Source organism: Drosophila biarmipes, chromosome 3L, assembly GCF_025231255.1.
Source record: "Drosophila biarmipes strain raj3 chromosome 3L, RU_DBia_V1.1, whole genome shotgun sequence".
In the NCBI taxonomy this organism is placed as follows: domain Eukaryota; kingdom Metazoa; phylum Arthropoda; class Insecta; order Diptera; family Drosophilidae; genus Drosophila; species Drosophila biarmipes.
The window spans coordinates 7,851,504-7,869,313 of NC_066613.1; the positions used below are offsets into that span (position 1 = coordinate 7,851,504).

Consider the following 17,810-nt stretch of genomic DNA (forward strand, 5'->3'; position numbering starts at 1 on the left):
AAGTGAATAATTGAAAAAGAGTTCTTAAAACTTGGTACATCAATTTATTGCCGGAATTTTGGGGGGAAAATGTTGGAAATATATATGCCACAAATTAGTTGTTTAATAATCTTTTTACGTTACAATTGTTCTTGATTGGAGAGTTAACTTCGTTTTTCGTTATTGGTTGTTTTGGCATTAAATTCTACACTTTTTTCTGATATCGTATGATTTTGCAGGAGGTGCGTACACAAGAATGTAAATACTATCCAACAACTTGGATTATTCAATTATTTTGATCAAATTTCGTGTTGGATCCATTTTCTATTCAGGAAATCTGTTCTTGTGTACTCACTGCCTCAGTTTTTGTTTTGGACGTGTTTGCAGATTTCTTTTTGGTTTTCTTTCGGATACAATGGTTAAAATGCATAGCAAATTTAGCTTGGAGCGAGTATTCGGATCACTCGGATCGTCGGGCGGTCATGACTTTCAGGTGTTGGCAAGATTTCAGTATATCAAGTCTTCGCGCATCCAACGTTCACTTAAATTAACTTAATGTTGTCGGTTGTTGTTCCGGGAGCCCTTCACTAAAGTTAGTTAACGCTATGTCTATGGTTTTTCACAAAGATGAATGTAAACTATATTGTTTTCGGGTTGGATTTGGGCCGAATTTCAAACAGTATTTCGGGTCGACAAACAGTAGTCGGTTTGATTGGATTCCGTATTGTAATTAAAATGTTTGAAGTTTGATTACTTTTTTCAACAAAATTTAATCCTTGGTTTTCTTGTTGTTTTCATGCTGCTTAAACAATGCTGTTCTTGTTTTTAATTTGATATTCATTGCTTGCTGGGTAGGTTTGATGTTTGTTTGTTGCTTGGCCCAGACAAATGCGCAAAGAAATTAATTTTCGGGTTTATTTTAAGAATAAAAGAAGGTAACGAACCAAATAGATCCAAATTACGGTCAATTCCCTTAGGCATTTGTCTATGGCGGCTGGAAGCGGACTTTGCAGTGCTTCCAAAAAATAAAAGGTTAAACTATAGGTTTTTAATAAGAATGAAATATAATCCGAATCCAAATTAAAAGAGAATGTTTAAAACAAATTTGCAGCAGTTGAGTAAACATATAAAATAAAAATTAATATGGCTTTTCAAAAAGCTTTAAAAGTCAGTTGTAAAAGATTTAAAGCAAATGCAAATTTCTTCTGTTTTTGGTGGTTTAGATTAAAGAGCTAGTATCGAATTATACACAAAAGACCGAGTTACAGGGAACTTCTTTTGATTTTCAGTGCTGTAAACTTATAGACTCTGGGGTTACGACCTTGGAGACATTGCTGATCATTGCTTAGGCTAAAGATAAACGCTAATAGGCAACTGTTTCACACATTGGAGACTATGCTTGATGGAGAAGTTAGATACATGTTGCGGCATGCTTAAGAATTATAGGAAACTCGGCCCGGTGGAAACCCTAACGACCTCTACGCGTAGTTATCAAAAGACTTAACATTTCTTAGAAGGCTCCTCTTCCTCTTTCTTACGCACTAACGGCTCACAAAAATATACTTCTCCTCTGGTTTTCTTTAAGTTACAAATCACTCCTATACTTTACATTTCTTCGTGTACATCATATAAATTTATCATGATTGAAGACGTTGTTAGCATTCAATTTTAAACTAATTTAAATTCGTTAAATGTTTTGTTTTCTCATATTTAGCTTCGCATTCCCAATTTGTCAAAAATATTTTGACGAAACACTTTTCGTCTGAGATATGCCTGATATTGCCCCTGATTGTGGGAAAGGGGGTCTCAAATTTGAACGGTTTGTGTGCGGGGCATTCTTTTTGATTGATTAAAATGGTGTTGTGGTTCGCTTATAAAAGTTTTTGTAGTTGCCAGCCGTTTGTTAAGATCACAATTGTGCTAAGAAATACTATATCACAATTTAATTATTTACATTGTTATTATTTGTATTCTTTCTTACACATCTCTCTCGTCTATCATTCGTAGGTGGGGGCGGGCAGTAAGTAATACGGCCCAGAAACTTTACTGGTTTATCATTTTATTCTCGCCCCGCAGAAGCGTTTCGTCGCCCTTGCAAAAAGTCAACGTTGGACTTTGAAATCTAAGCACAAAGATCTGTACTCGGGGCGGGTTAAAGCTACGCTTTAGTTAAGTTAGATTTAGTTTGTTGGTTTTCTCTAAAAATACGTTCAAACGGCGAGCTATTGGCTCAAAGTAGGCTTGGTTCACTTGGCTCACAATAAACACTTTTTAGCTTATACAGGAAGGATTCTAACATAATTATACTCAATCTGTTCGTTTTCACTTGGGTCTTAAAGTCGAACAGCGATTGCAGTGTTTTTACAAAATATTACTTTACATGTGCTGAGCGGAAGACTCTCGTTTTCTTTTTTTTTGTTTTTGGTAAGAAAATCTTGTTCTTTTTCGTGTTAAAAATGTCTTACAGAATTGGTAGCATTCAATTTTTTAGTTTGAGTGTGCTTGCAGTTCCCTAACGTAGAATATTATGTGTGTGGAAAAGTTGAACCTCCAGTGTAGAGATCGGGAAACTTTACGTTCATACATAGTCTCCAAAGCCTAGGACTAGACATGATTAGTTGTCTAAAGTGTTGGTAGTTGTAGTGTTAGTTTTATAACAAATGAACTTGTTAAATGCAGTTGGCATGCTTTCATTTTCTGGCAAGTCTCCAAAGTTTCTGTTCTGTTAACACCACAGAGCCTGCTAAACTATTCGGTGTCCCCGGTAACCTGGTCTTTTGCTGGGAAATGCATCAATTTCAGAATTTCGAAAGGAAGATATTGACTGATTTAAAGAGAAGTTTAGCAAAACACATTTGCTATGAAGTTCTTGGTAAAGGAGAAATTCGTCCACGAATTGAAATTTGGCGTGAAGTCAACGCCCAACTGCTGCTGTTGCTGCTGCAGTTGCAACTGCTGCGGTTGCTGTGATTGGGCTCGCTTCAAAATCCTCAAATTTGTGCCCGAGGCCATGCGCTGCAGCTTGTGCATGTCCTGGGCATCCGGAGCCGATGGTGTGACTCCTGCGGCACTGCCTGCTCCATAGTTAAGTGACACCGACGCTGGTCGTGGTCGTTGTTGCTGCTGCGCTGCCTGCTCCGTCTTTGGCGTCTTTTGAGCTGCGGCCGCTGCCGATAGCATTGCTATCAAATCCATGCCCGTTGTGGGCTGCTGTCGTCCCAAGATCTTCACTGGCTGCTGTGGGTTAAACTGCTTATCACTCTGGGACTTGGTGCGCATTCGCTGTTGTTGCTGCTGCTGTTGCTTCTGCGCCTTAGCTGCCTTAAGTTGTTGCTGCTTCTCCTTGCGTATTAAATCAAAGGAGCTGACAATCTGCTGAAGGAATAAGGGTTTTGTAAACTTGTTACACAAACTGCCCAGAACTCACCTTCTCATTGCTTGCCGCTTGCTGTGCATCGTTCTGACTTTGGCTGTGGAACAGTTGACGCTTGGAGGATATTGTGCCGCCTCCCACGGCTCCATTCGACGTCACTGCTGTTGCTGTTGTTAGTGGCGTTGTTTGATTGCTGCCCGCAGCCGCGTTTTGTTTATTGCGTTTCCCATTGCTATTGCAAATGTTCATGGAGTTGATGGCAGCGGTGGTGGATGCGGGAGCTGCCGATCCCGCGCCCGGTCCAGCTGTCATCTTGCCACTGAGATTATTCAACTTGACACCATCCAAGTCCCCCATTGACTTGTGTCTCTGGCGCCGTGATTCATTTCGCACCCCGGCGACGTCCTTTTTGCAACTCCCGTTCATGTTCGTGGGCGAGGCTGCTTTCGGCGACTGCTGGCCGGAGCATTTGCGACGACGCGGTTCAATTCCAGCCTTCCGCTCGTTCACCCACTTCTTCAGGCGCTTCACGAACGGCATGATCATGAAGAAGGAATTGGAGTTCTTGCCCAGCTTGGCCTTCGAAATGGCATCGTTCTTGTTCACCGGCAGCGCATCGATGCGGAACCAGTCGCAGCACTTGATCTCATTGCGGGTGCGGGGCACGAACTGCGTGTCCATCGGTATGTTTCGCACCACGTACAGCCGCGTGTACTGGTAGTTGATGAAAGCCTCGATGTAGTCGTTGGCATCGATGATGTCCGTGATGTCGAACCCGGTTTCCTCATAAACCTGCAAGGGCAAGAATTGGAATCAATACTATTTTCGAATAAAATGGTCACATTTCTGAATTATAAACTCTAAATATCTCAATTTTGAATAAATTAAGTGCGACAGGAAAATTAAGAACATGACTGTTCCTATCATGGTATTAACAATGGATTTTAGGATAAAATAATAAGTAACAATAACTGGTTTATAATTTGTAGTCATTGAGTGTTCCCGACTTGCCTCTCTCGTGGCGCAGTGGGCTGGATCCTCGTTCTCGTTGATCTTGCCCTTGGGAAATCCCCAGGAGTTGCGTGCAAAGTAGGACTGCACTAGCAAGCAATGATTGTGGTCCTCGGACACCAAAATAGCTCCATATGTGGGCACCGACAGCTTGTAGTTCTTCCACTGGTCCAGGATTTGGTCCACGGTGTCAAAGTGCTTGTTCAGAAAGGGAATGTGCTGGTAGAAAAGCCATAAGTCAGAGTGAACAGAGTTTTCGAGGAAAACTATCAAAAGTACTCACTTGGAACAACTGCATGGCAAACTGTTTGATGCCCACCGTTGGCAGCTTTCGCTGGACACTCTTCGGAGTCTCACCGTCCTCGCCAGTTTCGGGAGCACAAAAGAAATCCAAATAGAACCAGTGGGCCAGCTCGATTTGGAAACACATTCGAATTAGATTATTTATCTCCATGTCCGGTACATTGATTATAAACCGACTGGCCAGATCATCAAGTATATCGGACGGAATTTTCGATTTCTCTGGCAATTTAATGCTGGACGCCTTCGTGGTGTTGGTTCTGGGTGTAATGGTGGCTAATGCGGCAGACCCGGCAACAGCATCTTCCGAGGATGAGCTGCCGTAGGAGGAGTTCGTTGATGTCGATGAGTGGGTCGATGATATGGATGAGTTGAGGCGTTGCTTCTGTGCGCTGCCTTGCTGCTGCTGATGATGCTGTTGCTGTTGTGCATATTGATGTTGCTGCTGCGACTGCTTCTTCCTCTCGATGGCAATGGGCGCTGTGGGCGTGGGGGTGAAAACTGCTCCAGTTTTTAGCAATTGGCTTAGTACATCGGATTCGCTCTTAATATCGAGGTATCGTCGTTGTGGTTGCTGTTGTTTTGGTTGCTCGTTTTGCTTGATATCGCTGCTGTGGTTGTTATTGCTGTGCTGGCTATTGTTGTTGTTGATGTTCAGCACTTTTTGTAGCGTCATCGAAGCGAGCAGCGCCAGATTGTTGACTTGAAATAGAAAAAAACAAACACTTGGAGATAAGCACACGACACCAAGGAACTGATAGCAAAGTAATAAGAACACCCTGAGGTAATGGTACTACAAAACCGCCCAACAGTATCTATTTTTCGTCCGATTTTCTGAAATCACTTTTTTTACGTGCCCCAGCCACCATGACTTCAGTTTTGTACATTCAGCTGATACCGAGTTTAAATTAATTAGAAAACCTTAAGTAACCAATGAAACGTGTATAAAAAGGTTTTTCAGATAGGTTATATAATCTTTCTTTTGAAGGTACTCTTTTGGAATGATATTAATCTAGCATCTAATAATAACTTTAACGTTTATAGAGCTTAGTCAACCTAATATTGTGTACCAATTTACGTTTTACTACCTTTTTGAAAATCTTCTGGGTTTGCCTTTAAAGGTTAACTACTTGATTTCAAAGCACTACTGTAGGTGTCTTAAAATAGCCTTTTCACTATTGGTGGCCAAGCTGTCTAAGAATTTGAGCCAAGTGCTATTTGCCATGGAGCACCTTGAGGAACTGCTGAGTAATCGCAATCGCTGGCCAATGATCTGTCCGCGCTGCCAATTGCGCAACAACAAACAGCGAGGCAAAAGGCAAAACTACTACTATTACTATGCTATTGTTGCCGTACTCCGTTCGCTTGGCCTCTAAAACAAGTGAAAAAACACTCGGCGCAGTTCAGCGACCTCCGTTGAAAAGTGTTGCAACATGCACATGCACACTAGCTGGTGTGGGTGGCTATTTGTGCAATGGGTACAGGGAACTACAGTCCGACCTCTGTAGCCTGAACTATACATACTGCAGGTCGAACACTAGACTTTACAGACTAGAACTGGTGATTATCCTTCCAATTTTAATATTATTGCTACAATTTATTATTAGTTTGCCCATGCAAGCCATAAATATATTTTTGAAAATCGCCTATCTAGTGTTCTGAACCAATCAAGTCAAAGAACTTGGTATTTGGCAATGACTATTCAGTAAGTAAATTGAGCCCCTAAATTTATAGGAACATTTATGTACATAATCTGTTTAAGCAGTCAACCCAGCTACAGATGCTCTCAAGTACTTTAACTTAATACCTTACCATCCTAGCTTTTTCAGTTCCTAGAAAGGTTCAAGTAAAAGATGCAGGAGACCTAAAGGAAAGATCTGTACATTGTACAGATGCAAACATTGGGGTAGGTACAGGACCGTGAGCGCAGTTTTTTATAGAAAAACTTCCCGCTAGTGGAGTAGCCACTGTGTCCTGTGACTGCTGTATGTGTGGATGGTTTATTGTGGACCTCTATGGGGCGATTATCATCTGAAGCCCCGCTTACCGTTATCATTCTCCTTGCTGCTGCTGCTGCGCGTGACGTGGGCGCTAGCAGAGGCAGAGGCAGCGACGGCGGCAGAGGCTGTGACGGCAGCGACGGCGTTATTGATCAGTGGTGCAATTTCCATAATATTTCGATATTCGCGCTTTTTGCTTATGTAATACACTTTATTGGATTGATTTTGTGTTTGGTTGTCTTTTTCGCAAAATATTTTTGTTTGTTTGTTAATTCACGTTCGCGTCTCTCTCTCTCTCTCCCTTCCTCTCTCTTTTGTGTGCGAGCGTGTGGGTGTACGACTGCGTGTGTGTGTAAGCGTTTTGTCACGTATTTTTACAACGGCGTTGTTTTTGTGGGTAATATGGCTGCCAAGTTTCGAAAATTTCTGCAATCGTCCGCTTTTGTCGCACGAATTTGAATTTCCAATGAAATTGCTGTTCTTGTACTCTATTTAATTTTAATACATCGATTGCATTTGCATTACATTCTAACGCTTTCGCTATTGTTCTCTCGCTCTTCGTTGTCTCTGTGATTTCCTTAACATTTTCTGCACTTGCATTTGTATTTGTTGTTGGTGCTATTGCTGTGACGTCGTATTTATTGTGGCTCTTATTATTGGTGTTGTTGTTCCACTCCATCCACAAAATAATTGAGTGCGCTCCACTTTGGTGCGAGGGAGACGGAAAACTCTTCGCACCCACACAGTCTCACGTTTTTGTGTTTTCTCTTCTCGCCCTATTCACGTACTTTCCACTCTTTAATCTTGAATTAATCGCTGCCAGCTATATGACCGCGATCCCAATTCTATCTATTTACACGTTGCACTTAAATTTAGTTACTATTTTGCACTTTTTTACGGGCTTTTCAACTCCTCGAAAATTTCCTTCCTCGTCTCATCAGCGTCGCGTATAGAAATTAGAGGTGGGTTAAGCACTCACGGTGGAAGCGATACATCGGCGCTTACAGCTCATAAAAATAGTGTGACCAGACCCGTGATGTGCCAATCGAGTTCTTAAAAATTTATTTTTATTAGGGTTTGTTTTTTTGGGCTTTGTCAAGTTCCCAATTAGTTTAAAATTGCAAATCAGTTTAAAAATATATTTATTTCCTTTGGCTTAATTCATAATTATTTTGGAATAGATTAAAATTATCGATAGCATTGGACGAGTTGGCTTTGTTAGTATTTTTTGTTATAAATTTAAATCTTTATACTACATAAACTTGCTTCTTTTATTTATTTTAATTATTTTAACTATCAGTAGTTACTTGCAAAAAAGTATCGATATGTAAATATTTGCACAGATACATTTCACGATATTTTTTTTGAGAAATATCGATATAGATTTATTTTCTCAGCTCACATCCCTAGTATCAATCGTGTGTTTCGACTTTTCCAGGCCAAAAAGAAAAAGGTTTTTCCCTGCAGAAAAGTGCCTTTCGCGCAAGGAATCTTCGATGTGGTCGCTTTAAGCCAGCAGCAAGATTGCATTTTCGAAATTTTCCGCCTGCAGCTGGCCCTGGACGTGCTTTGTATCCGTGGAGAACAGAGACGCAAAGGTGGGACACCTACACATAAATCTACATCTAAGCCAACATCGGCCGCTCGCGTATGTGTGTGTGCTTTAAGGTGGACCAGGTTGACTCCCAAATTAAAGGAGTATCAGTGAATTGGTTGAAATAATAATAAAATCAGTGTTTGATAAAAATGTTTACATAACACACTACGCTACGCTAGATGGACTTACTTTGGTGGTTTTCATATCGATAATAGCACATGTTCTATTTTTCGATTTAAAGATAACACAGATAACAGATAAGAATAGGCAGTAGGTGGTTATGTATAGGTAGTTTTCTCTGTTTACTTATAGTTCAATGAACTTCAACATTAATTATTGAAGTTGTACAAGTTATATTTTTCTGTTCTTTGCTAAATGTGCCCAAACAAGCCAAAGGTCCACCTTTATGTCCATGGACTCAAGATTATGAATGCGTGTGCGCTTTACATGGCATGTGTGTGTGTGGGCGGTGCAAAAGTTGGTGGAGGAAAAGGAAAATAAATCAAAATCACCTCCTCCAGTGTTAAAGATGTGAATTTTATCAACACCAAAAGTCTTTAATTTCTTAAAACCAAGAACTTATAGCTAGACTAATGATTGGTTCCATGTCAGTCCACGGTACAAAAGTCGTTGGACAATAGATAAAACAAATCAGAAACCTCATGATTAAATGAAGTAATATTTCTAAAATTCCTATCTACATTCGGCCTAGTTTATTACAGAAAAATAGACTGTTTAAGCTTATAGTTTTTACCATTTCTCCTTAAGGTGCAAAGCCGCACAACATCTTTACATATATGGACTACTAAGTTCCGAAACAAGTTATAATGCTTTATCGACTACATTCATTGATTATAACCGCGATTCAGCTATAATAGACTTCGACGTTAATTAACAATTTACTATTTTATTGATGGCCTAACTTCCCTTTGACCCATAGATAGACGCCGTGTGGGGTTGGGTTGCTTCCGGCCCGCTGCGCTTAGCAGCGAACAGAATGGGCGACCTGCCGGGCTCGGGCTCCACCGCTCAACCACGGGATGCTGGTAAGCATGGTTTAAATAATTAAGTAATAAATGCAAAAAATATCATCTTCGCTCAAAAGTGTCATCCCTCATTTAACAAAATCGACTGTCATTCTGACGAGTCATTCAGTCTCTTTGCCTTATTGAATAACTTTTGGACGCCTATTTCTTCATTTTTACTTATTTTAACTTATAACTTACTTAAAGGTAATTTCATATTTTAGATTTGGCCTTCATTACATTGTTTTTTCTTAAGTTACTGCTATTCTATTTAAATAACATTTTCTAACTCGAAGCCTTTTCTACTATTCCTTAACAGCTGTCACCGGAACAGGTGGTAATTCCACGGCTGGTGGCGGCTCCTCCGTTGGATCGACGGCAGTGGACCGACCTCCGTCGCCCGCCCGCCTCTCTCACACTTCCGAGAAACATCCGAAGGTCACGCTCACGGAACTCAATATGCTGCGGCGCCATCGGGAGCTCTGCGATGTGGTCCTGAACGTGGGCGGGCGGAAGATCTTCGCCCACAGGGTCATTCTGTCCGCCTGCAGCTCCTACTTCTGTGCCATGTTCACCGGTGAACTGGAGGAATCGCGCCAGACGGAGGTCACCATACGCGACATCGACGAGAACGCCATGGAGCTGCTTATTGACTTTTGCTACACCGCCCACATCATCGTCGAGGAGTCCAATGTCCAGACGCTCCTTCCCGCCGCCTGTCTGCTGCAACTTGTTGAGATTCAAGACATCTGCTGCGAGTTCCTCAAGCGACAATTGGACCCCACCAACTGCCTGGGCATCCGCGCCTTCGCCGACACACACTCCTGCCGGGAACTGTTGCGGATCGCCGACAAGTTCACGCAGCACAACTTCCAGGAAGTGATGGAGAGCGAGGAGTTCCTGCTGCTGCCCGTCGGCCAATTGGTGGACATAATCTGCAGCGACGAGCTGAACGTGCGCTCGGAGGAGCAGGTCTTCAACGCGGTCATGTCCTGGCTCAAGTACAACGTCGCCGAGCGGCGACAACACCTGGCGCAGGTGAGCTGGATCCTTAAAATACTTTTAAAATACATTAAATACTCTCAGAACTTCAAAACCATTTAAAGAGTATTAGTCAGTCAAAACAAATTGGTATCTGAATTTTTTTTATTAGGAGTCTAGGCAAAAGAAATTAAGCTATTAAATATATGCATAAAAAACTAAAACATATCCGCTTTATTCCAGGTACTACAACATGTCCGTCTGCCTCTACTCTCTCCAAAGTTCCTGGTGGGCACGGTGGGCTCTGATCTCCTGGTGCGCAGCGACGAGGCCTGCCGGGATCTGGTGGACGAGGCCAAGAACTATCTGCTGCTTCCGCAGGAGCGGCCGCTGATGCAGGGACCGCGCACCAGACCTCGCAAACCGACACGGCGAGGTGAAGTGCTGTTCGCAGTGGGCGGCTGGTGTTCCGGCGATGCCATTGCCTCCGTGGAGCGCTTCGATCCGCAGACAAACGACTGGAAAATGGTCGCTCCTATGAGCAAGCGGCGCTGCGGAGTCGGCGTGGCCGTGTTGAATGATCTACTGTATGCAGTGGGCGGTCACGACGGACAGAGCTATCTAAACAGCATTGAGCGGTATGATCCGCAAACCAATCAGTGGTCCTGCGACGTGGCGCCTACCACTTCCTGCCGCACTAGCGTAGGCGTGGCCGTGCTCGACGGCTTCCTGTATGCAGTGGGTGGCCAGGATGGCGTTCAGTGCTTGAACCATGTGGAGCGATACGACCCCAAGGAGAACAAGTGGTCAAAGGTGGCCCCGATGACCACACGACGGCTGGGTGTGGCGGTAGCTGTCCTTGGTGGATTCCTGTATGCAATTGGTGGCTCCGATGGACAGTGCCCGTTGAACACTGTGGAGCGCTACGATCCCAGGTAAATGAAACATCACGATTAACCGATCTATTCAAGGTTTTATTATACAAAATTTTCCAAACAAAATTTTCCAACTTAAAACCCCAAAATGTTTTTAAGGGAAAACCAATTTAACAACAAGGTTGATTGCACTCACTCCATGAATTGATATAAAATGCCTTGTTTATATTGTTATAGACACAACAAATGGGTGGCTGTTAGCCCGATGTCCACGCGACGCAAGCACCTGGGCTGCGCTGTCTTTAACAACTACATTTACGCCGTCGGCGGACGGGACGATTGCATGGAGCTCTCGTCCGCCGAGCGCTACAATCCACTGACCAACACCTGGAGCCCCATCGTGGCCATGACCTCGCGTCGCAGTGGGGTGAGTTTGTTTATATCCACTTCCCCGCACCGAATGATATTTAAATTAATGAAATCGTTTCGCTGTAGGTTGGCTTGGCCGTCGTGAATGGACAGCTGTATGCGGTAGGCGGTTTTGATGGGTCCGCGTATTTGAAAACCATCGAGGTCTACGACCCAGAGACCAACCAGTGGCGTTTGTGCGGCTGCATGAACTACCGCCGACTGGGCGGCGGCGTGGGCGTGATGCGGGCCCCCCAGACTGAGAACTATATGTGGTGCGAAAACAGTTTTAAGCAACAAAATCCCTGAAACTATTCCAACTCCTTGCCCTTCCATTGCTGATGAAATACTGTTGTTTGTCTCTTTCTCCCCCAAACACATGCTATCGAGTACAGGATTCGCAAGGATTCTGTTGTCTGATGGGAGCAGCAGCCGACGACGTTGCCCTCGCAAACGTTGCCGCCGCCGCATTTCTACTAACAATATTCGCAATCGAAGCCAAATCTAATCAACTAAATCCCTTTCACCCCATTGTCTAGCAGTAGTAATCGCATTGTATTAATTGTTAATTGTTTATTTGGTAGAGCCTGAAGCGCGTGTTTGTTAGACTTTCCCAGAATAGTATTAGAGTTAGCATAACCCCTTCGCTCCCGTACACCTGCAATCTCACTCATCCCCATCTTTTCGTAATTATACATGATTCTACTCTAAGCAAGTATATTTTATAAAAAACGTAATTTCTAAATGTTGCTGGTGTTATTTCATGGAAATAGCTAGCTCGTAACCATGCCTTCTTCAAAAAAAAAAACAGAATCAAATATTAAATTAGAAACGAATTCGATTAGTTGTAAATCATTAAACTATGAGCTCGAAAGTCAAGTGAAAAATTGGTATTAACATAATGTAGCCATAAGGAGGGAATTCGAGCGAGTTTGTCCGAAATAAGACATCACAATGGTGCAATATTTCGATCGACCAACTTAATGATGCATTAGTTTTTTAGCAAGTCCTCTTTGAACCGAATTATTGCAAACGTCTTCAACGATAATACGATAACATGAATTGAACAGAAGAATTCAAGAATTAAATAGAATCAATGTTCACCCTGAGGAACAATGAAGATAAACAAGTTATCAAAAAAGTTAGACCTAGCCCAAAAAAATCCATAGTAAATTTAATAATTATTCAGCCGTAAGATCAACACTAAACCAATAAATTTTTAATATTGTTAATCCTATATTGTAAGCCGGTAAAGCAATTACCCGGAAAGAGGACACGTTCTATGAATAATTATTGTTAAACCAAGTTTGACCATCGAGCTGAAGGAACCAACTCGAAATAAATGCTTAGACAGGGGAGAAAAACAAATAAGTCTCCCAATAACGGCAAATTTTGTATGTTGACTTTTTACACCACCACATATTAATAAATTATTTATTTCCGAAATTACTATTTATTATACGCTTTTGAATCTCATTTAGTTATTTCGTTTGTGCACGTTTGTCATTATTTTTAATACACTGTTGTTAAATCGAGCAAGTGGGTAAAAAACTTTGCTTCCAAATGATAACTAAGAAGAGCATTTACAACACAAAAACCAAGCTTATTTATATTATAGGTTTAAGTGAGTGGTGAACACACTTACAAATATTCGCATACCACACACACTATTCATAAAAATACAATAATAATTTATTGTTGTATTGAGTGGAAAAAAACGTGCTTAATAAAAATAATAGACAAAGTGTTAATCTAAAAATTGTAAACCCGTGCTTAGTGTAAGGATATATAAGAATAAAATATATGCAAATTTAGATAAAGAGAAATTTTAATTTCAATCTATTTGTGCAGAACAGAGGCACAGATTGACAGTTTACGTATTGACGAATCGCAGCAGGAGAGTGTGCTAAGGCACACTTAAGAAAATATATATAGTAGATCCTATACTACGTTTTTGACAAAAAAAGTTGAAATCAGAACTTTTGTTAGTTAGAGGTGCGATCGTCACTCGATTTCGTCCTCGTTAAGAGGTGTATATATATATAATATTAATTAACAATATTATATGAAAATCACAAGCTGTTAGATCCGGATTTTTTGTATTCATATTTCAGTAAGAATACCTACAGCTAGATGATAGTTTATTGATCTTTCTGCACATATCATATTGCGCGACTTTAAAGTTGGAATGTTTCAGTCTTCTTCGTGACTCCAATTGTGTTTCTTAACAGCTGTGGCTTTGGTAGGGCTATGTGTGTGTCCGACTGTGGGTAATAAAGTTACTTCGGCTTGCAAAAGCCTTTGAGCAGTGGGTACATTTGAACGGCTTTTCTCCCGTGTGGGTTCGAATGTGTGCCCTAAGCTGCTCTGTCTGCCTAAACGCCTTTGAACAGTGGGAACACTTGAACGGTTTTCTGGCAGTGTGTGCCCACAAGTGTATCTGCAAGTGTCTAGGTGTTGCAAAATTCCTCCAGCACTGGGTACACACAAAAGGTCTCTCTTGCGCGGTACTTTTCAGGTGACCCTCCAGATGAGCCCGGAGAGCATTTTTCTGGGAAAAAGCCCTTGGACATTGGGTACATTTGCACGGTCTTTCGCCTTTTACCGTTCGCATGTGAGACCTAAGACCTGAAATATGCGCAAAAGTTTTTGAACAGTGGGTGCAGTTGATTGGCTTTTCCCCCGTGTGGGTTCGTATGTGCACCCTAAGACTCTGTGCCTGGTTAAAGGCCCTTGAACAGTGGGAACACTTGAACGGTTTTTCGTTTGCGATCGTTTTCATGTGCGAGCTAAGACCTGAATGACATGCAAAACTCTTTAAGCAGTGGGTGCATTTGAAAGGCTTTTCTCCCGTGTGTGTTCGTATGTGCACCTTAAGATTCCCTGCCTGGGTATAAGCCTTTGGGCATTGGGTGCACTTAAATGACCGCTTTCCCAAGTGAACTTTTAAGTGTTTTTGAAGAGTCGAGTCCTTGGCAAAGTCCTGTGAGCAGTGAGAACACTTGAACCTTGTGTGTTCTTGCAAATGGTAATCGAAACGTGCCTTCCTGAAAAACCTTTTTGGACATTGGGAACAGTTGAAAACTGGTCGGCCTGTGTGGACTAGCAGGTGGGCGCTCAGACTTGAGCTCCGAAGAAAGTACTTCGGACACTGGAGTTTTTGTTTACCAGAATACCCTCGCAGCTGACGTTCAACAACTGACTTTGATGCAGGAGTTCTTGAACAATGACGGCTCTTATATTCTCGCTTTAAGCTAGCCGTGCTATTGCCAATACCGCCCACCTGCAAGCTCTCCTCCGCCACATCCGCCCTTGTGTCGCATTGTAAAGTGGGAACCTCTTTTTCAAGAGCGTCCTCTTCAAATGGTACGTCCTTTACTTGGCTTTGGTCCATACATGCTTCCTGCATCGCATGAAACTCCTCAGCCACTTCATCCTTAACTGGAGAGACAGCCAGCCGAGTTCCTCCTCCGCTTTTCTTTAGGTCGTTCTCCTGGGGACCCTTACTCTTTTCTGACTGCCAGTAGAGAAGGGTGCTCCTCTCGTAGATATACTTTATGTGGAATGCATTTTGAGCATCTCTTAGGCAGGAAGGGCAAATCGATTCGGGACATAGGTCGTCTCTCTCAACTTTGAGGCCGGTGCATTCTGAGATCACTTTTGCAATGGAAACTCCGATTTCGTGCTTCTCTTTAAATATGTTGATCATGTCGCCGCCATTTCCCAGGCAAACCCTGCATAATGCAGTAACAATAGGATAATCTTCTGAAGATGTTGAGTATTTTCGTACGATTTTAATTTGGTATGTACAACCAGGCGAAAAATCCCAAACTCCAATGGATTTGTTGGAAATTGTTTACACTTCCTCAAAAATGTTTTAGAGATGTGAAAGGTCTGCCCTGGTGTTGTTATCGAATGGTTCATGTTATCTGTTCAGGACACAATAGAAATACGCTTGTCACAATAAAAATGGCATTGAAAGACATTTGGAAGCAGTAGAGCTCTTTACAACAAATTCGAAAAATTAATACATTTTTTTAACAGTGAATGTAGTAATGGGCTGCAAAAACCCAAAAAAATTTACAATTTTTAGAATTTAAACATACCAAAAACCGCGTAACTAAGTTAGAGAGGAACAGAATATTAGAGATGGCCTGGGAGGCGAGCAGGTGCTGGCTTACTAGGCTAAATAGACTAAAAGGCGGTGAATTTTAAACGCTGGGTTATAGCTTTAGGTCTGTTTAAAAGTAAAGGAATAAAGGATTTTGAAAATCAATAAAATATTGTGAATAGAACACTGCAGAAATAATGATAATAACATTTATGAGGCATTGACTAGGCTGAAAATTCGTAATCTATTATATCTTAAATTAAGGTTAAAACTAAGAGTGACCTTTCCTACCGTGTTGCAACAGCATGAGCAGTGTGAATGATAGTCCCATGAGAACAGTCGCCGTGAACTCCCATCACTAAGCAATCGATACATACGAACGATTATTCGATCAGCGCTCGCTGCACAGCTGACTATTCTGGCGCTCTTTCCCAGTTTGTTGGAATTAGTTCGGTTTCTGGCTTTTAAAAATGTTCCAAGCCCCGGATCCGGCCGGCGGAAATGTGCAGCAGAAGAGGAAGATCCTGAGCGGCGTGGAGTACAACCGGATCTGCCAGTTCATCAACGGCTATCATGGATTGGCTATAGACTGTGAGTTTGAGCTGAGGAACCGATTCTTCAAGGACGTGGAGCCGATGGCCTTGACCTGCATCCTTCAATCGGAGCTCTTCAACAGGTCGCGGGGTCAACACCACAAACAGGAGCAACGGGGCAAGAAGCTCCTCAAAATGTAAGGCTCCTCAGAAAGTACAACCTTTGGGGGTTCTTCTCTGGACAGGCATGCTTCTTTAAGGTTTTAAGGATACTATTACCAATAATAGTCCCAATTTCTCCCCCTAGCTATGAGGAGCAAAAGAACGCCTATGACAACGCCCTGCTAATCCAGATGGCCTGTGTCGAGGGACTCAATCCAGTGGCTCTGTGCAGGATGCTGCTGCACGAGAAGTACAAGGTACGCCACCGCTCGCACATTTCACGGTTTCTGAAGCATCCCCATCTCATCGACGACCCCAAGCTGGCGGCCAACGTGCAGCAGTGCATTATTAGCGACAATCAAGAGGGATCCATTACGGACCTGCGAAGACGCATCATCGGCGAGGAGTACGAACTGAAGCTTAAGACTCTGGCCACAAAGGCGGGCATTCACTTCTATGACGAGCAGGATTTGCGGCGGATGGGCTATGACAAGACGCCGGACATCAAAATGATCCTGCCATTCCTTTACAAGGGCTCTGTGATCAACTGGATTGAGAGCAAGGCCAATTTCGGGGACCCCAAGGGGCACAAGTTCAACATCCAACAGCAGCTTCATAGCTACTGCAATCGGTAAGGACTGCATCCAATTGAAAGTCACTTTTTTCGATTATCTTAATACATTTTGTTTATATCTATCGCTTCTTTCAGTTTTGGGCCTGGAATTATAATCTATTGGTTTGGTTACCACGAGGAAACTCCTTTACTGCCGGATAATAACATTGGCATTACTGTACTCCCTGATTTTCCGGCCAAAGAAGATTTGGTTTTCATGCAGCTTGCACAAGGAGAATTCGCAATAGAAACTCCAGCAATAACGGCGGATCCCTGTTCGACGAGTCAGAACTTAGAACACTCTAAAGAAGTCTTATGTCCGGACAAAGAACTGAATAATCCCTCATGAAAGCGGAAGAGTTCTCAAGCCATCGGAGACACAGGAAATAGTCATATTCCGCATACCAGATTTTTTACCAATTGAACGATATGTGCTTGTTTTTGCAGCGTACATAGACAACTTACACCCAATTAGAAAGTGTACAATTTTAAGTAGACCTAAAACAATCAAATTAAACTAAATCACTTCTAATAGTAGTATGAAGACGGAGATGCTTTGCATTTAGACATTAGCTATTAGACAATGCTGCTGCAGCAATAACATTTTGTAGTTTTAACAATTAATTTTATTGTATTTATAAATTCAAATGTACATGATTTATTAATTGTTTATAGTACAAAAAGTTTGGTTTCCTCCTTTCCTGGCATGCATCTTATATAAAACTATAAAATATTGTAATAATCGTTGTTCATAAAACAAATCAAAACCAGAGCAAGAGTAATTATTGCGACTCAAATTGCTTGCAGTCCTTCGGGGAAATAAAAATCAAAACAAACGTATG

General features: G+C 42.1%; 4 protein-coding genes across 8 annotated transcripts; 2 read left to right on the plus strand and 2 right to left on the minus strand.

Moving 5' to 3' along the window:
• Nucleotides 1-21: 21 nt before the first annotated feature.
• On the minus strand, nt 22-7,629 carry LOC108030597 (uncharacterized). Of its 2 annotated transcripts, none has more exons than XM_017103578.3 (5): nt 6,711-7,629; nt 4,647-5,365; nt 4,364-4,582; nt 3,407-4,144; nt 22-3,351 (listed from the first exon to the last, which is right to left on the minus strand). In XM_017103578.3, the coding sequence occupies exons 1-5, from the start codon at nt 6,832-6,834 to the stop codon at nt 2,821-2,823; spliced, it is 2,331 nt and encodes a 776-aa protein (XP_016959067.2). In that variant the 5' UTR covers nt 6,835-7,629; the 3' UTR covers nt 22-2,820. The 2 variants fall into 2 exon arrangements, with proteins under 2 accessions (XP_016959067.2, XP_016959066.2); XM_017103577.3 differs by having other exon boundaries at nt 22-3,354.
• Nucleotides 7,630-8,065: 436 nt separating this feature from the next.
• Nucleotides 8,066-12,385, plus strand: LOC108030611 (kelch-like protein diablo). 2 transcript variants are annotated; one of them, XM_017103604.3, is made up of 7 exons: nt 8,066-8,261; nt 9,201-9,306; nt 9,605-10,323; nt 10,510-11,201; nt 11,379-11,568; nt 11,637-11,824; nt 11,945-12,385. In XM_017103604.3, exons 2-7 carry the CDS (start codon nt 9,258-9,260, stop codon nt 11,967-11,969), a joined length of 1,863 nt encoding a protein of 620 aa, XP_016959093.1. In that variant the 5' UTR covers nt 8,066-8,261; nt 9,201-9,257; the 3' UTR covers nt 11,970-12,385. The 2 variants fall into 2 exon arrangements, with proteins under 2 accessions (XP_016959093.1, XP_016959092.1); XM_017103603.3 differs by having other exon boundaries at nt 11,637-12,385.
• Nucleotides 12,386-13,131: 746 nt separating this feature from the next.
• LOC108030612 (zinc finger protein 664) lies at nt 13,132-15,419 on the minus strand. The gene is made up of 2 exons (XM_044094853.2): nt 15,340-15,419; nt 13,132-15,283 (listed from the first exon to the last, which is right to left on the minus strand). The coding sequence occupies exon 2, from the start codon at nt 15,256-15,258 to the stop codon at nt 13,798-13,800; it is 1,461 nt and encodes a 486-aa protein (XP_043950788.2). The 5' UTR covers nt 15,259-15,283; nt 15,340-15,419; the 3' UTR covers nt 13,132-13,797.
• Nucleotides 15,420-16,066: 647 nt separating this feature from the next.
• On the plus strand, nt 16,067-17,808 carry LOC108030690 (CDAN1-interacting nuclease 1). Of its 3 annotated transcripts, XM_050886306.1 has the most exons (4): nt 16,067-16,390; nt 16,501-16,612; nt 16,676-16,986; nt 17,065-17,808. In XM_050886306.1, exons 1-4 carry the CDS (start codon nt 16,131-16,133, stop codon nt 17,315-17,317), a joined length of 936 nt encoding a protein of 311 aa, XP_050742263.1. In that variant the 5' UTR covers nt 16,067-16,130; the 3' UTR covers nt 17,318-17,808. The 3 variants fall into 3 exon arrangements, with proteins under 3 accessions (XP_050742263.1, XP_016959213.2, XP_016959214.3); XM_017103724.2 differs by having other exon boundaries at nt 16,501-16,986; XM_017103725.3 differs by having other exon boundaries at nt 16,255-16,390; nt 16,482-16,986.
• The last annotated feature ends 2 nt before the right edge of the window (nt 17,809-17,810 follow it).

Bases quoted from the DNA above. Each gene is read 5' to 3' on its own strand.
- LOC108030612 (XM_044094853.2), bottom strand. From the start codon at position 15,258: ATGATCAACATATTTAAAGAGAAGCACGAAATCGGAGTTTCCATTGCA.
- LOC108030597 (XM_017103577.3), bottom strand. From the start codon at position 6,834: ATGGAAATTGCACCACTGATCAATAACGCCGTCGCTGCCGTCACAGCC. The intron at 5,366-6,710 runs GTAAGCGGGGCT...TTCTATTTCAAG, and splicing joins CAGCAAGGAGAATGATAACG to TCAACAATCTGGCGCTGCTC. The intron at 4,145-4,363 runs GCAAGTCGGGAA...TTGCCCTTGCAG, and splicing joins CCCACTGCGCCACGAGAGAG to GTTTATGAGGAAACCGGGTT.
- LOC108030611 (XM_017103603.3), top strand. From the start codon at position 9,258: ATGGGCGACCTGCCGGGCTCGGGCTCCACCGCTCAACCACGGGATGCT. The intron at 9,307-9,604 runs GTAAGCATGGTT...ATTCCTTAACAG, and splicing joins CGCTCAACCACGGGATGCTG to CTGTCACCGGAACAGGTGGT. The intron at 11,569-11,636 runs GTGAGTTTGTTT...GTTTCGCTGTAG, and splicing joins TGACCTCGCGTCGCAGTGGG to GTTGGCTTGGCCGTCGTGAA.
- LOC108030690 (XM_017103724.2), top strand. From the start codon at position 16,131: ATGTTCCAAGCCCCGGATCCGGCCGGCGGAAATGTGCAGCAGAAGAGG. The intron at 16,391-16,500 runs GTAAGGCTCCTC...TTCTCCCCCTAG, and splicing joins GGCAAGAAGCTCCTCAAAAT to CTATGAGGAGCAAAAGAACG. The intron at 16,987-17,064 runs GTAAGGACTGCA...CGCTTCTTTCAG, and splicing joins CTTCATAGCTACTGCAATCG to TTTTGGGCCTGGAATTATAA.